At 39.3% G+C, this 23,728-nt stretch overlaps 1 protein-coding gene across 8 annotated transcripts in view; it reads right to left on the bottom strand.

Moving 5' to 3' along the window:
• The window catches only part of GRIA4 (glutamate ionotropic receptor AMPA type subunit 4), a 298,771-nt gene that overhangs the window by 166,850 nt on the left and 108,193 nt on the right, over positions 1–23,728 (bottom strand). For all 8 annotated transcript variants that reach the window (XM_060771029.2, XM_060771031.2, XM_060771034.2 and 5 more), the window contains exon 3: positions 8,333–8,572. In XM_060771029.2, the coding sequence (XP_060627012.1) occupies positions 8,333–8,572 (240 nt within the window). The remainder of the gene's footprint in view (positions 1–8,332; positions 8,573–23,728) is intronic.

The following is a 23,728-nucleotide window of genomic DNA, read 5'->3' as shown; positions in this document are numbered from 1 at the left end:
GCGTTGGCATTAAGTGTTTTAGAGATGCTTAGCCACGAGTATAGATAATTAGTTTTTACAAAGCAGATCAAACTATTTTAACTGTTGTGTTGACTATTCAAATGCAGAAGCAAGAACACAGGTCTGAATCACTATGGCCATTTTTTCACAGTGGTTGTTATATGACTTTAAGTTAGTGTTGTCAAACTTGTGGCCTTCCATTTGTTTGGACTTCAGCTCCCAGAATTCTTGGTGATTGGACAGGCTAACTAGGGCTTATGGGAGTTGGAGGCCCAAATATTGGGAGGGGCACTAGTTGACACCTCTGCTTTAAGTCATTTCCAGTTTATTATGATTTACAACCTTGACTAGAACATGGCACCTTACTCTAGCTTGTTGGCAGCAGATAAAATATATAACAGTAATTATTGAGATAACATTTTTTACTCCCATTGTAGTAACAAAATTTTCACTCATTTTGTAATGAGTTTTGAAACATTTTTTTCATTGACTGCACAGCCCTAATAAATATGCTTGACCATCAAAACACACTGAGTGATGCACTCCCCCTAAACTTTAGGGCCTAAAAGATCACATTTGCCAGCTGGGAATTCTGACAAAACCATTAGTACCTCCTGTGGCATAGAGTGCCTTTAACCAACTGGTGGATTATCTACTGCTGACCTGATGGTGACAGCCTAGATTTATAAAACATGCTCTGGTTATCCATCAGCACATTATTTAAAACAATCTGGGAACTCAAATTTGAAAAGTATAGTGGCAAGTTGTAATCATGTATTCATATTACATTTTAAAAGGACTGTATCTTCTTTACTTGGTTCCAATTGTTTTTTGAATCAATTCAAAGCTTTTCTTCAGTTTGTTTCTAAACATAATTCAAAGTGTTGATCAGAACTTATAAAGCCTTTCATTTTTTATGCAGCTATCTAGATGAGATTTCCATCTTCTCATTCATAATTAAATGCTAAAACAGCACGATACTTTCTGGAATGTATGAAACCTGTCTTTATTTTCAGAAAGAGGTAAAAAAAATAATCTCAGCATGATATCACAGTATCTGAAGGAGTGTTCTGCTCAAAATGTTCCTGGTCATTCCCTGTGATCTTTACCAAAGGCTATTCTCCAAGTGTTTTTACTTGAAGAAATTAGGATAGCTGCTTGCAAAAAGGCATTTTGAGTTATAGAATGTTACTTCTATGGTGGTGTCTTTTCAGCACTATGAAAAGTCTATTTTCTTCTCCCAGGCCTTTTAACTTGCTATTTGCATTTTTCCCGCAGCATTTTAAAGGCAGGTTTAAGTGTATTCTTCTTCGTTGAATTTTTTAAAGGTCTCTTTGATACCTACTAGTAGTGGAAAGAATATTTATGGATACAGGTTGTACATTTCTTATCTAAAATTCAAAATATTCCAAAATCCCAAACATTGAGATATAGTGACTGAGAGAGTGCTTTCTGATAGTCCATTGTTTCATGCAAAATATTGTTTCGTGCATAATATTGCATAAGGAGTTATGTGCAAAGTGTATATGTGAAACATAATAAATGTCATGCCTAGATTCGTGTCCCATCTTCAAAATATTTTATTATCTACATAAATGGGAATACAGGTATTTCAACATTTGGGAATGTCCAAAATCCAAAATCCTTCTATTCCCAAGTTTTTTGGATAAGAAATAATCAAACTGCACTTGCTTCCTGGATGAAAAATGGTATGATGGCCAGGGATCAAACACACAAAGTTGGGCTAAAGTAATGGCAATTTTATTTGTTCTATATTGTATTTAAATTAATTTAGCCTGAAAGAAGCAAGAGGAAAGAACAATCTGCTAAGGGTTCAGCTGAAGCCAGGTATCTATCTTAGAGGACTTTCTTAATCTTCTCTTGGACAAAACACTTTATCTGGGGGTCCAAAAGCTGGCTTGTTCCTGAGCCAGCCAATTACTGGGTACTCCCACCCAAGTCTCAGGACCTTATAAGTGAGAGAAAATCCCCAGATCAGCTCAAGGGTAGATTTCACAAGATTGCACAATTCCCTGTATATTTCTGCACAGAATAATTTCCTGAAACACTTTGGGATCCAGGAATACTAGGCAGGAAATGTGCAGAAATATTCATTTCTTTACAAGAGGAAATGCTGATAATATTTGGCCTGATTTGCAGGAATGAAATAGTAGAATATTAACATCTTCTGCCTCAATACCCATTCTTCTTTCTTATGGTTTATATTTTCCCTATTTTAACCTTCTTAGTAGTAAGCAGAATTTTAATGATTTGTTTTAAGTTTTAGTTTTAAGTTGAATGCTGCACTAAGTTACCTTGGCTCTAGAATCTAATTCATAAATAAATAAATAAATATCAAGAAATAAAACAATTTTTACTGCAAATGCATTGCCTGTCAAAATGTCTAGATTCCAAAGCGTACAAGGAAATATATATAAATTGCATATGGCAGTTAATTTGTGGAAACAGTGGATTCAAGGAATAAATCTGGCATTCTTTTTCTCTACAATAAAGATAGGCTGGTGGTGTTTTGGCTGCATGAATGCCTTTATGTTAAGGCTTGATTGTATAAGGCTTGGTTTTCTTTTCAAATATTTGATACCATTTTCTTACTCATGAATATATTTAAGCATTTTCTTTGAAACTCCAAAAACTTGACACATTCTCAAGGTTATTTGCCTTGTTGCATTTCCATATATATTTATTTTTTATTTTGAGTCTAATCTCAGAGTTTGCAGAATAGTGTATGTAGTCGGCTCAGTATTAGAAGCTCAAACACTTCAATGGTCCCGATTTGGAAGGGACAATCTTGATTAATTCATCACCATTTCACTTTATCCACTGACTTTATAATGTTTCTTTGTCATCCTCTTACTTCCTCCTTTGTCCTTGACTTACCATATATACTCATGCATAAGTCTACCTCATAAGTTGTGGGAAGGCCAAATTTATAGATTTTGATATGACCCATTGATAGGAGGAGAGTCATGCCACTTTAGGGGTCAGTTGCCCCTCACTGGGACCAATAATTTCTTTGCACAGGTATTCAAAAAAGCCAGAAGCAGTGCCATGGTAGAGATCATGGAGGGTTCCCTTCTTCTTTTAGGTTTTTCTTCTTTTAATTCTTTCAGAGCACAGAAAGGTTCCTTTTTATAACAGTTATGCTACACATATATGTGCTGATAAGTCAACCCAGTTTTTAGAGTTGATTTTTGACTCAAAATTATATACTGAAACATGAGTATATAGGGTAGTGCAATTGTTACAAAGTGCAAAACTAGCATCCCAAGTCAAAAAGCAGCTTTCTTGTAAATCTGGGTCAAATTGTAAAGATAGGAAGAAATTAAACAAAATGTGAGGTGGGGGCAAATATCTAGGGGAGAATGCTAGCTCCAAAGCAGAAGGCTGATTACATAAATTAAGATTTGTGCCTTTAGCTCCAAAGCTGAGATCTGGTTACATAAATTAACATAAATGCCTTAAAGATGGTTACAGAGGACAGCTATGGCTGCAGGGTAGTGAAACATTATTGCTTGGAGATAGCATTTTCTTTCAGTTGACATTTTTATCTATACAGTTCAGAAGCAATTATTAATCATGTATTACTGACCAGTCCTAAATAGTGGGATTTTTTCACCCTGAACAAAAAGAAGGATGACAACAACAGCAGTAATCAACCAAAGGTCTGAGCCAAACGGAGAGTGGTTGATGTCTTATGGCAGCATTCCATTAATGGGAAGGATACTAGCACAAGAAGTAATATTATACTACCTAATGCCTGATGGTCAAAATGCTACTTGGGAGGAGCAGAGGATAAGTTCAACTAACCCCAGATGTGATAAGCCACATACTGAGAAGACAGGAAAGATTAGAGAAGACAATGATGCCAGCGAAAATGGAAGGAAAAAGGAAGAGGGGTCATAGAATCATAGAATCATAGAGTTGGAAGAGACCTCATGCGCCATCCAGTCCAACCTCCTGCCAACAAGCAGGAAAAATGCATTCAAATCACCCCCAACAGATGGCCATCCAGTCTCTGTTTAAAAGCTTCCAAAGAAGGAGCCTCCACCACACTCTGGGGCAGAGAGTTCCATGGCTGAACAGCTCTCATAGTCAGGAAGTTCTTCCTAATATTCAGATGGAACCTCCTTTCCTGTAGTTTGAAGCCATTGTTCTGCGTCCTAGTCTCCAGGGCAGCAGAAAACAAGCTTGCTCCCTCCTCCCTATGATTTCCTCTCACATATTTATACATGGCTATCATGTCTCCTCTCAGCCTTCTCTTCTTCGTGATAAACATGGCAAGCTCTTTAAGAGACTCCTCATAGGGCTTGTTCTCCAGACCCTTGATCATTTTAGTCGCCCTCCTCTGGACATATTCCACCTTGTCAATATCTCTCTTCAATTGTGGTGCCCAGAATTGGACACAATATTCCAGGTGTGGTCTAACCAAGGCAGAATAGAGGGGTAGCATGACTTCCCTGGATCTAGACACTATACTCCTATTGATGCAGGCCAAAATCCCATTGGCTTGTTTTTTGGATGGAGGGTATCCTTGAAGTGACTGGCTTGACTCTGAAGGACCTGAGGTGGTGACAGCCAACAGGGATCTCTGGCATGGCCTCGTCCATGAGGTCACGAAGAGTCGGAAGCTACTGAATGAATAAACAACAAATGCCTATTTGAACATTGGGCATCAATGCTAAAGACCAGACTTCAGAACCCCACTTGGTGATGCAACCTAACTGAGTGACCTTAAATAAGTCAAACTCTCTCAGCTTCAGGGGGAGGCAAAGACAAGCCCTCTCTGAACAAATCTTGCCAATGAAGCCCTGTGATAGATTCATCTCAGACTATCTATAAGTTGGAAAAAGGGTGAACACATATGGCAATAGTTATCTGTTGAGAGTCAAAGCAATTCATATAGACAAAACTTGCAGTTTTACAATGCTATCCTAATTCCCAAGTAGTTGCTAAGTAGTTCTAACTTCTCACCTTTCTTTGATCTAATGCAGTGGTTAGTGTTAGGGTGTTTTGGTCTATAACTCCCTGAAATCCCAGCCAATTTACCAGCTGTTAGGATTTCTGGGAGTTGAAGGGCAAAACATTTGGGGACCCACATATTGAGAACCACTGATCTAATTGATTTTCCCCAACAACTTAGGGTGAAGCTGCACAAGCAAATGAACCCAGACTCACACTAAATCAACTCTTGACTGGCCCCATGGTATTAACTGAATTTCAGCGAGTATTTCAAAAGGTTTAAACTTTTGGGCCATGTTGGGTGATACTCGAGAGCTTGCTGGAAATTCTGGGATATTATGCAGCTTTGGGGCACTCTGCATAATGGAATCAAGTTTAGTTCAGAATAATCTATTGTCCAGAAAGGTCTCTGCTGATGTCAGGTTGGGGCCCCCAAAATGGCCAAGAGCTCAAATGGCTGAGAATAACAATGGCAAGACAGAAAGAAAATGAGGTGACACTCCAGTGGGACCAATGAAGTCTTGGCTAAGATGGACCATATAGATGCCAATGTAGTTCTACAGTGGGTTATTCTGGGTGTTGTTGCCAATTCCAGGAAGAATCTAAAGCATAAATGCTCTGGATTGGTCTTAGATTTAGCAGCCAATGTAGACTCACCTCTAATGATGGGACAGAAATATATAGTTACTGAAGAATAGACAACTTGATTGCTATTTAACAAAAACAAACCATCAGCAAGGTAACTTGAAGGAAGAAAAAACACCGGCTTGTCTAGATTCAAAAAATGTTTTCTCAATTAAAGGTCTTGGTACATCATAGAGACTAGTAGTTGTATCTAATAGTGCCTTATTCCCCAGTGGAAAAATACCTGATAGGTAACACACATTAGATCAGTGTTTCTCAACCTTCCTAATGCTATGATCTCCTAATACAGTTCCTCATGTTCTGGTGACCCCCCTCCCCCCAAACCATAAAATTATTTTGTTGCTACTTCATAACTGTAATTTTGCTACTGTTATGAATCAGCATGTAAATATCTGATATGCACAAATACCCAATACATCCAAATTGGAATACTGGTGGTGTTGGGGGGGGGGGGGTTGATTTTGTCATTTGGGTGTTGTAGTTGCTAGGATTTATGTTAACCTACAATCAAAGAGCATTCAGAACTCCACCAATAATGGAATTGAACCAAACTTGTCACACAGAACTTCCATGACCAACTGGAAATATTGCAAGGGTTTGGTGGGTTTTGGAGTTGTAGTTTATTTACACCCAGAGAGCATTAAGAACTCAAATAATGATGGATCTGGACAAAACTTGGCACAAGTACTCAATATGCCTAAATGTGAACAGTGGTGGAGTTTGGAGAAAATAGACCTTGACATTTGGGAGTTGTAGTTGCTGGGATTTATAGTTCCCCTACAATCGAAGAGTATTCTGAACCCCACGAACAATAGAATTGGCCCAAACTTCCCACAAAGAACCCCCATGACCAACAGAAAATACCGTGTTTGATGGTCTTTCATGACCCCTCTGACACCCCCTCACGACCCCCCAGGGGTCCCGACCCCCAGGTTGAGGAACCCTGTCTTAGATGGACAGTTCTGCAAAACTCATGCACTTGGACATGCACTTCCTCTTCTATTCAGCTTTGTCCTCTCAAAGAGCATTCTGAAGCCCACCAACAATAAAATTGGGCCAAATTTTCCAGACAGAACCCCCATGACCAACAGAAAATACTGTGTTTTTGATGGTCTTTGGTGACCTCTCTGGCACCCCTGGTGACCCCCCTAGGGATCCCGACCCCCAGGTTGAGAAATGTTGTATTACACAATCAATGGGCAAAAGTATGAGAGGTTGTAATCCAATGGAAACTGGGAACCACTGTGCTAGTGGATCAGATTATACCTTTTTACCTGCAATTCTATGCATCCTTTCAAAATATATTCTGTATCTTACAGGTTGCAGAACAAAACAGGAGGAGAAGAGGAGGAGAAAAGGAAGAAAATATCCAATTGTATAAGTCCAAGTTTCTTCGACAACATGAGATATAGCCTTAAAACAATTATTCTGGCATACACTGACATGTGTCAAAAGTCACTTGGTTAGATTCACCTGACATATTGAGTCATAAAAATATGAAGCAAAAATTTGGCAGCCTTTCCAGTAGAAAAACCCTTTTCTATTGCAAGCTAATATGCTCACCACTCTAGAATTTTGCAAATGCAGATAAAGACCTCGTAAGTAGCCATAACATCTGTATTTCAAAATAGCACCTTGCTTATTTAAAAATTTACTGGTATAAGTGATTGAAGAATGATTCACAAAGCTTGCTGTCATTGCAGAACATCTGAAGATGCCCTTGGTATGTGCAGGCTGCAAATGTCCTTAGGAATTTAGATAAGAAAAGGTAAAAATGAGACCGGGGATCTTTAAACTATTTTTTATATATCTGAGTGTTTTTGCTCTGAAGGGAAATACAATTGTTTATTTTCCCATTCGATTCCCCATTATTTCAGCTTGATTACTGAACAGATTTAAAGTCTGAAACATTCGAAAAAGGCCAGCAGCTCTACACTGATTGGAGTCATGTTTCAAAATTTCCTTATCAGAGCATTTTCAAAACAAAGAGCAAAATTGGCTCAGTACAGACAAAATGTTACATCATAAAAAACACTTTCATACAAATGTGTACAAAATAATCACTACAATGAATCAAGAAGATAAATAAAAGAGTGTTTAAAAATATGTGTATTGTCTCCGGTAACACAGCAGATAGCAACCTGCAGCTCAAACACCTTCTGCATCTATTCTGTAATATGTGATCCAGTGAAAGTTTACCCTTTTTTGTGACCTTGCATGTTATCTCCCTCACTGAAAACAATCAGACTCACAAATGGTTCATTACGGCTAGATTGTGCTTACTATTATTTCAGGATTATTAACCTTAAATTGTATCAAAGAGTTTCTCACAGCCTATCAGCAAGCTTATAAAGTAAATTTAAGAGTGATAAAGTGTCTTGGTTTCTTAGATGTCCTTTCAAAAATGTGTTTTTTCTTTGTTTTTCAACATTTAAGGTGTATCACCATTATTTGGTATCTCTTTTTTTACATTTACGAAGACTAAAACATACTGTAGGTACAAGCAAGTCTCAGTTCTAAGATTTCTTTGGCCATATAAACACACTGCAAAACTACCACACGCTCCCAATGGGGTTATATATTATCCCCTGCAGCTTTAGAGATTGAATTGTGAAAGTAAGGCTTTTCTTCGGATCTTTGTCTTTCCAAAGTACATAAATGCATCTCACAGTAGCTGAGCAGTGCGATGAGGTGTTATGTTACTTACCCCTATCTGTGTCGTAAAGGAAGACGAAGCGGTTCCATTTATAATGGCCAAGCAAACTTAGCAACGCTCCCTGTAAGGAAGGCCTCAGTTGCAGAACAAACTGGCTCTCTCCCTCCGTGGGGAAACTCGGTGTGACGAGCGAGATGTGCAAGGCGCTGCAGAATGAGGTCAAGGTATGTACAGATCTTTTGTCGTACAGTCCAAAAATGGCAAATACTCCTCTTGAGTACTGGGAGCAGACTGGAAGAAAGCAAAGAGGAAAAACATGATGAAAACGACACAACAAAGATTTCCTATTATGATTTCAAGATCAACATCAACTATGAACGAGGAGGGTCAGGAGAAACCAATTTCTGGGTTGGACAGTAGCCATGAAAAATAGCTCAAAAACAGAGCATCCAACAGACCCCAAATTCAATTCCCATAGGGGCCTTTCCGGGGCTAGGAGACATTCCTCTGTGAAATGCCTGCAGAACCCATTTCAATGAGCTAGAACACATGTGTCAAACTCAAGGCCTGTGGGCCAAATCCGACCCACCATGCCATTTTATTTGGCCTTCCAGATGCTGAACTACAACTCATGAATTACTCATCAGATATTATGACTAGAACTGATGGGAGTTGTGATACAGTAACATCTGGGAGGCTCGAGTTTGTTCCGTTTAGCAGGATAGTGGAGTCTGAATTTAGATACAAGGCTTGTGGATAGGATGCCTTACTTTAAAATGTCCTTGAACCTTTCCCCAACCTCAAAGCCACAAGTGCTGCTGGGTTACAATTCCTGCATAGCGGATAGTAAAAAATGATAACATCAATAACATCTGAGGACCCAAACTGGGTAAAAACAAAATGTGTGTGTGTGTGTGTGTGTATGTATGTATGTATGTATGTGTGTGTGTATATATATATATATATATATATATAGTTGGTCCTCGGTATCCATGGGTTCTCTATCCATGGATTCAACAGCCCTTTGAAGGTAACCATAAGGCTGATGTGGCCATCAGTGAAAATGTATTTGACACTCCTGAGCTAGAAGAGCCAGTTTCATTCAACAAAAGACAGGTTTCCAGGTTCTTGGAGATACAATTAATAATTTCTCAGGCCAGTCAACAGAATGGCTAGGAATTTATCATTGGTTTTACATAATATTAGGCACTGTATTGTCGAAGGCTTTCATGGCCGGAATCACTGGGTTGTTGTAGGTTTTTTTGGGCTATATGGACATGGTCTAGAGGCATTCTCTCCTGACGTTTCGCCTGCATCTATGGCAAGCATCCACTGAAGATGCTTGCCATAGATGCAGGCGAAACGTCAGGAGAGAATGCCTCTAGACCATGGCCATATAGCCCGAAAAAACCTACAGTAACCCAATATAAGGCACCGTTGTATTTAACAGACATACAGTGAAAAATAGGAGTGTACAATTGCAGCCTCAGCTATTACAGTGTTGAAACACTTATCTGTATCAAACCAGAACTCCAAACAGACATATCTCACTTTAAGTTGTTTTGCTTTAGTGTGCTTTGCTAATATGGTGCCTTTCAGTTAGACAGTATAGTGCTATTTTGTTAGCCGTGCTCAGTCTGCTTACAGCATTTGTCTCAGTGCCATATTCCAACTGGAAAGTATTTATTATTTTTACTTTTGCATCATTGTTTTAGGCTTAGCGCTATTGCGTACTTAATAAATCATAGCATCTGTAAGTTTTTAAACTTTATAATGCAACAACAAGGAGGAAAAAGGCTGTAATTTGCCTTGAGGTGATATTTGCTTTATGGGAGTTGTGTGAAGCAAAATAGGGCTGTACTAAACCTGCAATGCACACATCTTTTCTGATTGTATACACCTCATTTCAAATAATCAGGTAGGATCAAATATCCAGCAATACTCTAAATGCACCAGATCCTGACTGATCTTGGAAACGAATCAGGGTAAGCTCTGGTTTGTTCTTGGATGGGAGGCCAGGAATTAATAGTAGGTGCTGCCACCCACATACATGTGCACAGAAGGGCTAAACTTTAAGAGGTGTCTCCTAAATATTTTGGGGAACAGTTTCCACCTTCATTACCACTTTCAGCAGGGTTCTGATCTTTTGTGTCATGTTTTTCAAAGGTGTTAAAGAAGCATATGGATTGTTTAGATCCAAGCTGAATTCTGCCTGGAAATGGATCAGCAGCCAGTGGATTGGCTTAACACAGTGGCTCTCAACTTGTGAGTCCCCAGGGTTTTTGGCCTACAACTCCCAGAAATCCCAGCCAGTTTGCCAGCTGTTAGGATTTCTGGGAATTGAAGGCCAAAATATCTGGGGTCCCACAGGTTGAGAACAACTGGCTGAACAAAATTAATCATAATAATATGAACATCGAATCTTTAAACAATCTGATAGGGGCTTCGTAGAGTGTTATATAAAGTTCCCTTATTAATTTGAATAAAATCTGTTGTCAGAGGCTTTCATGGCCGGAATCACTGGGTTGCTGTAAGTATTTTGGGCTGTATGGCCATGTTCCAAAAGCATTCTCTCCTGACATTTTGCCTGCATCTATGGTAGGCATTCAGGTGAAACATCAGAAAAGAATGCTTCTGGAAGATGGCCATACAGCCTGAAAAACTTACAGCAACTCAGTGAATCAAATCCGTTAAGCCTTAGAAATTCAAGGCATATTACTCTCAGAGCTCTCCAACTTTGAGAATGTTGAGATGATGGCTTACCAGATTCCTTAAATATATTCTCTTAGGAAAAGCCAAAATGCATCCTTAGTATAATTAGACCATATACTGCAACTTTATTTATGAAAATGTCAGCAAAAGAACACAAATTTAAATTAATTATTAGTGTACTTTCCTTGACTACTCCTTGACAATTATTTATAAAAAATACTTTTGTGACCTCAGATATTTTTTTGCGATAATAGCTGAAGCTTGAAATGCCTTTTATGTACACTGAATAGAACATGAAAATTAAATGAATTCTAAATTAGCATTAGTGGAATAAATATATTTATTTGCTGCAATAAATTTAATGTCATCAAGGCATAATTTGCAAATTATCTTATCACTATGGATACTATACAATAAGTGCTTTTTAAACTCTTTGCTAGATGCATTAATGAAAAAGAAAGTAGGATTTTGGGAGTACCTGACAGTTAGGTAATTGATAATCTCCATTATCTTCTGAAAATCTGAATAATTTAACCATAAGAACAATTGTATATTATAATTATGTACAAAACCACCACTTTCCTTGATTTTTCTTGACACTATATGAAATCAAACAATGCTGAACTTGATGGAGCAACAAGAAAGCCAATGAGACATTGTATATAGAGGTCTGTGCATTAAACAGTGGGATATGTGAGTTACTTAAGTGGACGATGATTCTTGAAACCAGGGTTCAAACCCTCAGTCAACCATAAAATCTGCTAGGTGACCTTCGGTAAGTTACACTCTGCCTCAGAGGAAGGCAATGACAAACCCATTCTGAAGAAATCTTGCCAGGAAAACCTTGTGATAGGTTTTCATGAGTTGGGAACAACTTGAATTCACACAACAGCAACCATACAAGAAAGCCAGAAGATTTATTTCAGAAGATTTATTTATTTCATGTCAAAAGCACTGCATAAATAAGCATAAAACTGATAAAATAGAGGAAGCACATGCAGTTAAATAATTTTTGATTAAAAACGGGCAACATCAATCATATTGTCTGTAGCTTTAAACAATTCTTCCTCTGTGCATGAGGCACAGAAGATATATGTATGGTGAGTGGGAACAAAGATGAGAGGACAATGTATTGTCGAAGGCTTTCATGGCTGGAATCACTGGGTTGTTGTAGGTTTTTTGGGCTATATGGCCATGGTCTAGAGGCATTCTCTCCTGACATTTTGCCTGCATCTATGGCAAGCATCCTCAGAGGTAGTGTGGTCCTCACTATCTCTGAGGATGCTTGCCACAGATGCAGGCGAAACGTCAGGAGAGAATGCCTCTAGACCATGGCCATATAGCCTGAAATAACCTATAACAACCCGATGAGAAGACAGCTGCAGAGCTGCTGGTCAGACTGAAGAAGGTGTTCATTGGGGTCAGGATAGGCTCAAGATAAAAATAATGATAAGGAGAGTTGGAGGAAGGGAGGAAAAGGAGACACAAAATGTATATGATGTGGTCCAAAAGTCTGGATGGTAGGAGGTAGATCAACCTAGGAGTTCATAGCTGCCATGGAGAATTTCAGTTGCATTCAGACTAAGGACATCATCTCATGAGCTGGGGGAAAGTGGGGAAAAGCAGGGAGAATCGTTTCGTTTTGTCCCCTACAATCTTTCCCATCTTCTGGCCATTCCACACCCTTTCCTAGTCTTCTCCCCATCTTTTGCCGTTTTAAACCATTTAGAACTTGGAAATGGATTCCCACTGAAAGTGCCCTTACATTATGTGATGGCCTCCATGGGACTCCTGTGGGGCTCGATTACCACAGGGTACAGAATTGGACCCCTAAGTCCATGGAATGAGGTTCTAAAAAACTAAACAGTACAATTCAGGAATTGCTAATCTATGAGTGACACAATCTAAGCCAAAGTTATAGCAAAGCCCTAGAAAGAGCACTGCTTTAACCAGCAATAGTCTTGCAAATGTTTGCCTTGATAAGAAAAAAAATTCATCTTTAACTACATCAGTCGAATTCACCACCTTATGTGACTGTGGAGCAGAACAGACAAATCTGCATCTGTATGCTTGTCCACTATGCCCTGTCTCATGTACAGAAGAAGAATTGTTGGAGGCTACAGACAATGCTGTTGCCCGTTTTTGGTCAAAAGATATTTAGCCGCTTGAGCTCCTTGTATTTTATCTGTTTTGTACTAATTTATGCAATACTTTTGATATGAAATAAAAAAATTAAAAAACTACATCAGTGTTGAAGACAAATAATTTTTTCAGAGCTGAGAATTATACCTTCCTCCAGATGTCATTAGACTCCAGATCCCAGCAGTCTTCATCATTGGTTATGCTGACTAGAGTCATCGGGATTTTTTGTTCAACAACATCTGGATGATTGCAACATACTCATCTAATTGGAGAAATGTGCATGGGAGGCTTTTCCTGAAGCACATGTGTGTGTGTGTTTGGATTTGTATGCAAGTGGGACACTAGCACTCTTTGGCAGAGAGGACTAAAGACCTTGTAAAGGTACAACTCCCATGGCCCCACAACACTGAACTACGGCTGTTAAACAGATATCAAACTGCATGATTTCTACAATGTAGATGCAGCCTTGGTCTACAAGAAGAGGGATGCTTGGAATTCTGTGGTTTGTGGATGACAAACCTTTGTTGCTCCCATAACTGGCCTTGATCTGAATCAGTCCTCCTGACCTATTTTTAAACCCCTAATTTCAGACTTCTTGGAAGCTCAAACTTTCTGTGACAACACTTCATCTCCCATTACAGCAAGCACGACACAATAATGTCTCCCTTACTTCAAAAAAATCTCTCATTCTCCCCTCCTTTCCACCTTCTGTATTCTGCTCAGAATTATATATAATGTGGTTTGTTTGTGGAACAGAAAAAGATACAGCAAAACTGAAGGTCTCCCACATCTCAACTAGTAATACAGCCTTCCAGATTAAATTGGAATAAAAGAACAGTATTTTCACCTGCCAGTACTTTCCTACAAATACATATAATAAAGCCTTATAAACTCTATTCCCATATATTGTTTTTAATTAAATAGGAGGGGAGAGAAAGAAAAATACGCTTGGTTTTTCCCTTTTATATATTAAGACTTTGATCGTCCAATTTTATCGTACCAGTCTTCCTGTTTCTTTTCATCTCAAGAGGGAAGAAAATAGGCTCATTTTTAAAACTAGTGTTTCTTTCCTCTCAAGAAACACTTCCAATTTTGGATGGGAGGGTTGCTATAAAGGCAACAGCCTGTTCTGGGGAAAATATTATTTTTTAACAATAGTACCTCCAAAAACACTAATCATGACACCCTCTAGCCACTTCAAACAAAAACACTATTAATTTTCAGGAAGGGGGGAAATAATAATCTCAGCAACTTTTCTGTAAACTTATTAATACTGTCAGCAAAACTACTGCTAAATGGAATTCACTAAAAGCATGTGCAAAATTGCTTCTGTTGCTAGAAGAGGTGAGACAATAAGTCAGAAGGGAGAAAAGAGATCCAAAAATGTTGTGTGGCATATTCTTGTTGGCATTTTGTGCTCCATATACTGCATTGCAGAGAGATGAGAAAGATCTGAGCTTTAGTTGTTACTCGGCAGTTCCCGTCATCCCCAGCTATTGGTTATGCTGATAAACATCTGGAGGGCCACATACTCCCTTTTTTAAGCAGTACTGATAGAACATGCAGTTAGATTCTGCAACTCACCCACTCAAGTTAGGATCAGAATCAGAGATTTGGAAGATACCACAAATTCTATCTAGTCCAACTTCCTATCAAGGTTTATGGGTTAATAGTCATTGCAGTCCAACACCTGGAGGGCCACACAGTCTATACATCTGGTACAGTATCGGTAAGACATGCAATTGGATTCTGCAACTCATTCACTCAACAAATGATCAGAATCAGAGAGCTAGCTCAATTACTCCATTTACACTGGCACATAAAATCAAAATTATCTGCTTTGCACTGGATTATATTAGTCCACATAGCCATATAATCCAGTTCAAATCAGATAATCTGGATTTTATCTCACAGTGTAGATGGGGCCCTGGAAGGTACCACAAACTATCTAGCCCAACTCCCTGTCTATACACAACTAAGCAACCCTCCAAAGACGACCATCTAACTTATCTTTAAAGATCTCCAAAGAAGAATCTACCACCCTCTTAGGCAATTTCTTCCACTGTTGAAAAGACCTTACAATCAAATGGTTCCTCCAAATGTTTAGTTGCAATTTCATTTCCTCCCATTTGAATCCAGTGCTTTGTACCAGTAGAATTTTCGCCCCTGCGGCTGAACAAGACAAGCTTGCTCCATCTTGTAAATGACATCCCTTCTGGGATTAAATATAGCTATTGTATCTTTAACCCACTGTGGTGGCACAGTGGGTTAAAGTGCTGAACTGCTGAGCTTGTTGACCAAAAGGTTGCAGGTTCAAATCCGGGGAGCAGCATGAGCTTACACTGTCAGCCCCAGCTTCTGCTAACCTAGCAGTTCAAAAACATGCAAATGTGAGTAGATCAATAGGTACTGCTCCGGTGGGAACGTAACGGCGCTCCATGCAGTCATGCCGGCCACATGACCTTGGAGGTGTCTACAGACAACACTGGCTCTTCGGCTTAGAAATGGAGATGATCACCACACCTCAGAGTCGGACACGACTGGACTTAATGTCAGAGGAAAACCTTTACCTTATTGTATTAACTCGTGATCATCTCTTCTCCTAGCCTGTTTGTCACAGGGCTTAATTTTGTGACATTTGGTCACCCTCCTCTGAACACATTCCTGTTTGTCACAATCCTCTTTGATAATGAAATTTAGGCCAGCAAATCAGTATGAAGATGGTCTAGTATAAGCCAATACTGTCACCATGCAGGACTTTCTAGGAAACACCAAAATCAGATAATATAAATTATCTGATGATACACATAACACCAAATATGGCCAGCTCAAAGGTCTCATCCAGTTATGTGCTTTCTGGGCAGCTGTGACATCACAGACTTTTTGTTAAAAATATGTTTGCCAGAAAAATTACATACATGGTTCATGGTATATGTAATATGGTAAGTGATATTTGTGGAGGAAGGGTGGGAGGGTGAGCATATGTCAAGGTGACTGCCTGAATATTTGTCAGGATCTTTCAACATCCAGTGTGTTTGACAGCCAACTTTGTTGGAAGCTGACTTGGGTCCCCTGTTAATAGGATGTATATTAGCAAGTAAATAAATAAATATTAAATGACAAATAAGATATCTAGTGATGATGACTTCCTACTACCCGTTATTTCTCTGAATACCAACTGTTTGTAAACAGAGGCAGGAAATCGTGACTGTAATCCTTTTCTGCACCTGTCTTCCCAGAAGTTGGCCTCCATGGAAGCAAAATTCTGGACTGGTCTGATTCATCACTAATCTAATATTCTCCCTTGACTATTCTAATATTTTCCCTGCTTGCCAGTGGCTGATTCTGTTTATACCATGCTCCAAGAATCAACCTAGAGTCCTAAGCACAAGTTTACTAGGCTATGAACCAGTCTTGAAGTTAACCCTCAAGGTTTGAATCTTTCTCAAGCAAAAGGCTTTGGTTTTGCTTGAAAACAGTGGTCTGAAGGAGGGAAAAAAGATAGATATAAAAGCAGAACTGTTTTCTTTCGCCAGCTGTGGCTTGGTGTTATCATTTTGACAGAGGGTGTAAGAATTTGCTGACAATAAAAGAAGCTATACAATCCTGACTTCAGTGGCTAATGCTGTATGGATGTTTTTAGGAGTACCGATAAAAGTGACATTCCCAAGGTCAGACTAAAAAGCTAGATGCCTGGAGCAATTTTGTGCAAAGGACAGCCTTTTATCTGAATCATGAAAATCCCAGACTGGCCAGACTGAAGTAGATTACCAGTATTAGGGACAATTTATCTCTCCTCCCCACCTGCTGCTTTTTTACTATACCCACTACTACCCCATGGTTTGTTTAGTATAATTTGGCACTTCAGAATCTGTGCTTTAAATTACATAGTTCAACTCTTAGCACAGCCACAAACAAACTTTCTTAGGAGTAACTAAGAGATATCAGCCTCAGCCACTGTTCTACAAGATGGGGAGAAGGGCATGGGCTGACCCTACAAGAAAGAGATAATGTACATGGGCTACCTTGAGCACTCAGGAAATTGCTGTAAACCATTGGCAGTTTATGAGCTTGTGGAGGAGCAGGGTGAAACCATATTACATAAAATGCCATTTATTGTAGAACAATTCTCATAAAAGATCCCACAAGAACAAGCAGTGTAATCTGTTCTCCTAAGGTAGAAGTAAACAAAATATGCATAGGCATTCAAATAATAATAACTTTATTCTTATATCCCGCCACCATCTCCCTGAAGGGATTCAGGGTGACTTACACAAGGCACAAAGTGCCAAAACAAGATATGACATAAAACATAATATAAATAAAATACAATTAAATAAAACATATAAACATGGAACAACAAGATAAAGCTCAGAATAAAACAGCACACATCCATCAGTGGCGATAGCTAATGTAAACCTAGCCAGGGTGTAAACAATAGGGTCAGGGAATGGGAAAAGTACAGTGCTGTAAGCATGAGATGAGGGCATAGGATAAAGTGCAAGGCTGCATAACAAATTCATAAATCAACTAATAACTAGGTGTTCACAAAAACTTGTTTGAATAGCCAGGTCTTCAGGTCCCTACAGAGGGACGACAGTGTGGGGGCTTGCCTAATCTTCCTGGAGAGGGTGTTTCAGAGCCAGAGGGCCACCACCGAGAAGGTCCTCTCCCTTGTCCCCACCAACTGCACAGTAAGAAGCAGAAAGTTTCTCTTAGGCCCCTTCCACAAATCTGAATAAAATCCCACATCATCTGCTTTAAACAGGGATAAATGGCAGTGTGAACTCAGATATTCAAGTTGAAAGCAGATATTGTGGGTTATTCTGCCTTGATATTCTGGGTTATATGGCTGTGTGGAAGGGCCCTTAGTGTACCAAACTATAGATAGAGAAAAATAGCAAAGGATCTCTGAATGGCTGAAATTGACTCTTTTGGCAAATACATTAACAATTACATTACTAAGTATTATCAAAATTCTATCAACATGTTATTGAACAGGCTAATCAATACAGAAAATTTCAATAAGTACACTTCAAAGACCCATTTCTAACCTCTGTCTGTAAGATGGGACACACACTTACTATTTATTTGTCCATATTGCCTTCCCTTTCTCCATAAACAGTTGGCTCTTTGTTTCCACGAATTCTGTATCCACATATTCAACAATTCATTGCTCAAGTAAATCCCTCTGCCCCCCAAAAAAACCCTGAATCTTGATTTTGCTTTTAATATAAAGGACATAATTTTGCTATGCCATTGAATATAATGGGACTTAAGCATCCATTGATTTGATACCCACAGAAGGTCTTGGAATCAAACCACAATGGATAACACTGTGTGTGTGTGTGTGTGATTTTTATATTTGTATCATTTTTCCTTTCTGTTCCAGTTTTTCTCTCTTTTCCTCTCTATATTCATTGTCCTGGACATTTTTTAATAAAAAGATATGAAGTATTGCTAATACAAAGGGCTTTTGCTACTAGCTTCTCTTTTGTTGTCTTCAATTTACCTGAAATAAACATCATTGCTTTAATTATTTTAACTGTATAACTTAATTTTAATATCTTTTTGCAGCATTTCAGACCCATTTTTTTACTAAGAACAAACTCCTTTGTTGCCCCATTATCACTAGATTTAACTATGACTCCAGCTGCCTATAGATTCAGATGTTCCAGCAAGCAGTTTCAATTTTACTTTGTTCTAACATTTTATTTCTTGTCTGTTTTCCCAAGGCAATGCTGCAATCATAGCAAAGGAAATCTTCAGACTTATAGACTCAGATAACTGTGGCTTCATCATATCACACAGATATCAGGGGAACTGCCATATGTGAAAGGTGAGAAGTCCAAAGCTTCTGTATACTTCTGTGATTCTTTTTTCTTCTTTGAGTCTCCAAAATTCTCTATGCTCCTTCAAGATACAAGACTTTTCTTGTCTTTTTTTCATCACACAAGGTATATCGCCTTCCTCTATCACCCCTCTGCCACCAGTGACTTGATTCTAAGAATGTCTACAGCAAATGCGTGCCTGGAATAGCACGTACTGACTCATTATAATCACAACACAACTGACTATTAAACTAATTTGATACATGTGTACGGTATATGAAATTGGATTAATTCTCCTTTTATTTTACAGGCAGAGATAGCATAAAGCTAGTGCAATGAAACTGATGGTGTAAAACAGAAATTCAACCAAGGAGTCCCAAATCTTCAACCAATTCTCCATCTTTCAATGGGACTATACTTAAATAGGAAATGTGATTATTACTCTGTGTGCTAATTTTCAATCATATGGAAGTAAGGGAAGGACATTAGGGCATAACGTAAGTCTTCCAAAGAGATAATGAATTTTGGCTCCTGTTTCAATCCAGTTGGAAGAAGCCACAGGGGCCATCTAGTCCTGCCTGGACTAGAAACTAAAGGTTCATCACCAGAGGAATCCTGGGATTTACTATTTAGGAAAAGGCCTTTAAAATTCTCAGTCAAAAAGGTCCTCATCCTCACTAAACTACAGAATGCCACAGAAAGCTACAAATGATGTCTCCAGTAAAACTGAATTAATTCAGGACAAAGTAGGAAAATCCAGCCTTGTCACAAATTAATTAGGTACTGGATTAGACCTGGGTCTTCCTGAAAGACCTGAGTCTAGTCCAGTATGGGCCCTGTGAGGACTGCCCCCTCGGGTTTTCCAGGCTGAATCAGCTCAGAAAACCCAGAGGGCTCTAACTACCACTCCAAAATCCTTTAAAAACCCTTTAAAAATAAAATAACTTACCCGGTCACCAATAACATGTAGCCTCAATCCTCTTTGTGTGTAAAAATTGCCTGGAGGGGTGAAGAGGAAAATTGCTCCTGGCAGCCGGGTAAGTTATTTTATTTTAAAAAGAGTTTTTAAAGGGGTTTTGGGGAGGGAATTAGGGTGTCTGGGGTTTTTTTATGGAAGGTTCTGGGAGGGCATCTAGACACCTACTGTCAAAAGCTTGTGCTTTGTGGTCTGGTGTGCCACAGACTTCTTCCTTGTGCTGAACCAGCCTAAGGCAGTATAGAAGGAGCCTAGGAAGAGCAAACAAATGGAAATATGCTAAGAGTGCTTTAAGGAGAGGGAAGGGGTAGGAAGTGTGCAGTCATCCAGATATTGAGCAGTTGCAACTCTCAGCAGCTGCAGTCATCATAGTCAATAACTGGGAATTCTGGGAGTCCCAACACAACCATGTGTGGTATATGGTACAATTTCCCCTTGTGGCATAGAACAATTAAAAGCAGTGGGATGTAACTTAAATATGATACTTTCAAAAATATGAATCTTATGTAATCTTTCTTCAATGCTTCTTTCAGTATCAGGTTATCTCCTTAAAGAAACCTTTCCTTTTGTTGAAGACCATCAATACTCTATAAAGTATAAAGTAGTTTATACGTTAGGGGAGATACCATGATAAATGGAAATAGTAATTTCTGCATATATTTTCTCTCCCCCCCCCCCCCCTGATCCATCTTTAGAATGAAAAAGAAGGGTTGATTAAATACGCAAGAGATTTAAAGTCTTGAATGTAAATAATGCAGGAGTGTGTCATTTCTAATAACATTCCAATATGCATTAAATTAGGTTGCTATAAACATGGCTTTTCAAAATAAAAAAAACCCCTGTAAATTCTGCCTTGGGCATTGCACAAGGCTAGTTGATTTTTGTGGCAGCATTTACAGTGGGAGGAGGGAAAAGATCAGAATTAGTTAGTACTACCCTCAGCTGCAATTGCTGGAGTAAAATTTCAGAGGAGATGCAACCGCAGATTTAGAACTGCAATGGCATGCTGTACATTTACTACTACTCCGTTGGGCCTAATGCTAATAATATTTAAATGGCCTGTTAGTGAGAGCCATGGCCTCAAGCTACTTCATATTTCAAACCCTGTTAAGGCTCATGTTTTCTTTAAAATGTTTTATGATTTTAATTTACATATATTAATTTCTATTTTTCAAGTAGTCTCCTGATTAATAAAATAATATGAATTTGCATGTGAATGAACACGCTCTCTCTCTCTCACACACACATGGATATGGAGCACACACTGAGGTTCTGGTAATGTGTCAGGAGCAAGCCCTAAGAGCTGGCATCTTACATCCCAAATTAAATCAATCAGGCTAAATGGGTAAGTATGGCTTTTGTTGTGCATGATGTTTCTTTCACTGCAGTGCTCAGGTGACTCAAACTGACTGTCCTTGGAATAATGGATTAGAGACTTCATCAGACAGGCAGGAGAGAAGCAGGAGAAAGTGTTGGGAAGGGTGGAGAAACCGTTTTACCCCATTATCTCCTGGCAAGGTCCATCTGACCACAACTTCTTCCCACTTTCCCTCACTTCCTCCTATTTCTGGAATCAGGAATCGAGTAACACAGAGATTTTTCCCCATTTTTGCATGCTGACAAGATGGATGATCACAGGTGGCCATTGGAAATGGCCATGCATCATGGGATGGCCCCCATGGGACTCCATTTTACCAGTGTGTAAAAACGGGGAGACAATGGAAAGTTGTGTGTGACATCCATGTGATTAGATATCTAGGTTGTCTACAGGCACACACAGAAAGAACACAGATCTGTGTCCCTGCAATTGTAAACAGAGCATTCCTGAACATACACACATATGTGATTTACAGTAAAACAGCATATATGTATTCATAGGTGGTTTAAAAGCAAACAAATTGAACTTCTTACATGTTTGAAAACCAAATCAGTGTGGACAGTGTCATTCACACAGACTAGCAGATGATTGTTAAAGGGCCCTTCCATACAGCCCTATATTCCAGAATATCAAGGCAGAAAATCCCACATTATCTGAGTGTGGACTCAGACAACCCAGTTCAAAGTAGATATTGTGGGATTTCTGCTTTGATATTCTGGGATATAGGGCTGTGTGGAAGGGCCCCAAGAGATTGTTGAGGAATTTAGCTATAGTCATAGAACTGTCGAGCAGACTGTCCACAACTTTGGATACAGGACAAATAGATTCTCCAACAACTAATATCAGTGTGTTTTCAAAGGCTTTCATGGCCAGAATCACAGGGTTGCTGTAATTTTTTTGGCTGTATGGCCATGTTCCAGAAGCATTCTCACCTGACATTTTACCTGCATCTATGGCAGGCATTCTCAGAGGTTGTGAGGTCTCTGCCTATCTACGTGACCGCATTCCCCCATGAACCTGTTTGGGCTCAATGATCTGCCGGAGAGGCCCTCCGCTTGGTTCCACCTCCATCTCAAGCATGGTGGGGATGAGGGAGAGGGCATTCGTTGTAATTCAGCCACCTGATGATGATGAGGGGATTGGGGGTGCAAGGCCTGATGGTTTTGTGGTGCCCAGACAGAGGGGATGTTGGAGAAGGATGGTTCTCCAATTGGGAGAACAGAGGGGTTTTTAGAGCATGATGTTGTTACTCTGTGTGAAAATGAAACTTCTTTGGAAGCTGACAGACAGGGAAGGGAGGATAACATGAGCTCATCCAAAGAAGCAGGCCTACTCCTTGGGAAGAAATTCAGGTGCAAGCAAAGCCATGGGAAAGAGAGGTAGAGACAGGCCTCTCAAGGTCAACGTAATGCCTTCATGTATTGCAGCCCTTAAATTAGGGATAGAGTTGTTAAGATTTTTAGATCAAGCAACATCGCCAATGGAGTGAGAAACTCCTGCCTTGTACCTGGTTATGCTCTAGCTTAAGGCCCAAGATTCCTAGTCAAGTTTTGCTATCTGTGTTGAAGATTTACCTATGGATTCAAGCCCTTGTTTTGTTCTTGGTTGTGGCTCCCCAGATTTGAAACACCCTTCCCAGGGAAATTAGCCAAGCCCCCACTATCCAATCCTATTGGAGGGAGCTGAAAACATGGCTATTCAAGCAGGTTTTCGATAATGGCTAAGGCATCATCTAAATTGAACCAAGTTTTACCCTGTCATTTTAATGTGGATTTTTAACCTGAGTAGTGACTGGGATGTTATTGGTTTATATAGCTCATTTTAACTTCAGTTTATTTATGTGTTGTCACCAGTTATGTTATTTGAATTTGAGTTGTTTCTGTTAATTATTGTAAGTTGTTATTTGATGTTGCTCATCGATTTGGGCAAACATTTGTTGTATTTTATATGTTCTGTATTGCACTTTTGTTGCTATGTAAGCTGCTCCAAGCCCCTTCTGTGAGATGGTGGCAAGACATAAATAAAGTTGTTGTTGCTGAGAATTTTAAAAGATCTAAGTAGGTTATCAGAAACATCCTCTCTATCCCAAACTTTTCATCCTGGGTTTGATGGACTATGTGAGCAGGCAGACGACATCAGTCAAGCTATGTATGTAGCAGATTGAAGAAGCCAAGCATTGCAATCCAATGTATTGTCGAAGGCTTTCATGGCCGGAATCATTGGGTTGTTGTAGGTTTTTTCGGGCTATATGGCCATGGTCTAGAGGCATTCTCTCCTGACATTTCGCCTGCATCTATGGCAAGCATCCTCAGAGGTAGTGAGGTCTGTTGGAACTAGGCAAAGGGGTTTATATATCTGTGGAATGACCAGGGTGAGACAAAGGACTCTTCTCTGCTGGAGCTAGGTGG

Source organism: Anolis sagrei, chromosome 3, assembly GCF_037176765.1.
Source record: "Anolis sagrei isolate rAnoSag1 chromosome 3, rAnoSag1.mat, whole genome shotgun sequence".
Taxonomy (NCBI): Eukaryota; Metazoa; Chordata; class Lepidosauria; order Squamata; family Dactyloidae; genus Anolis; species Anolis sagrei.
This window is presented reverse-complemented; position numbering and strand designations above follow the sequence as displayed.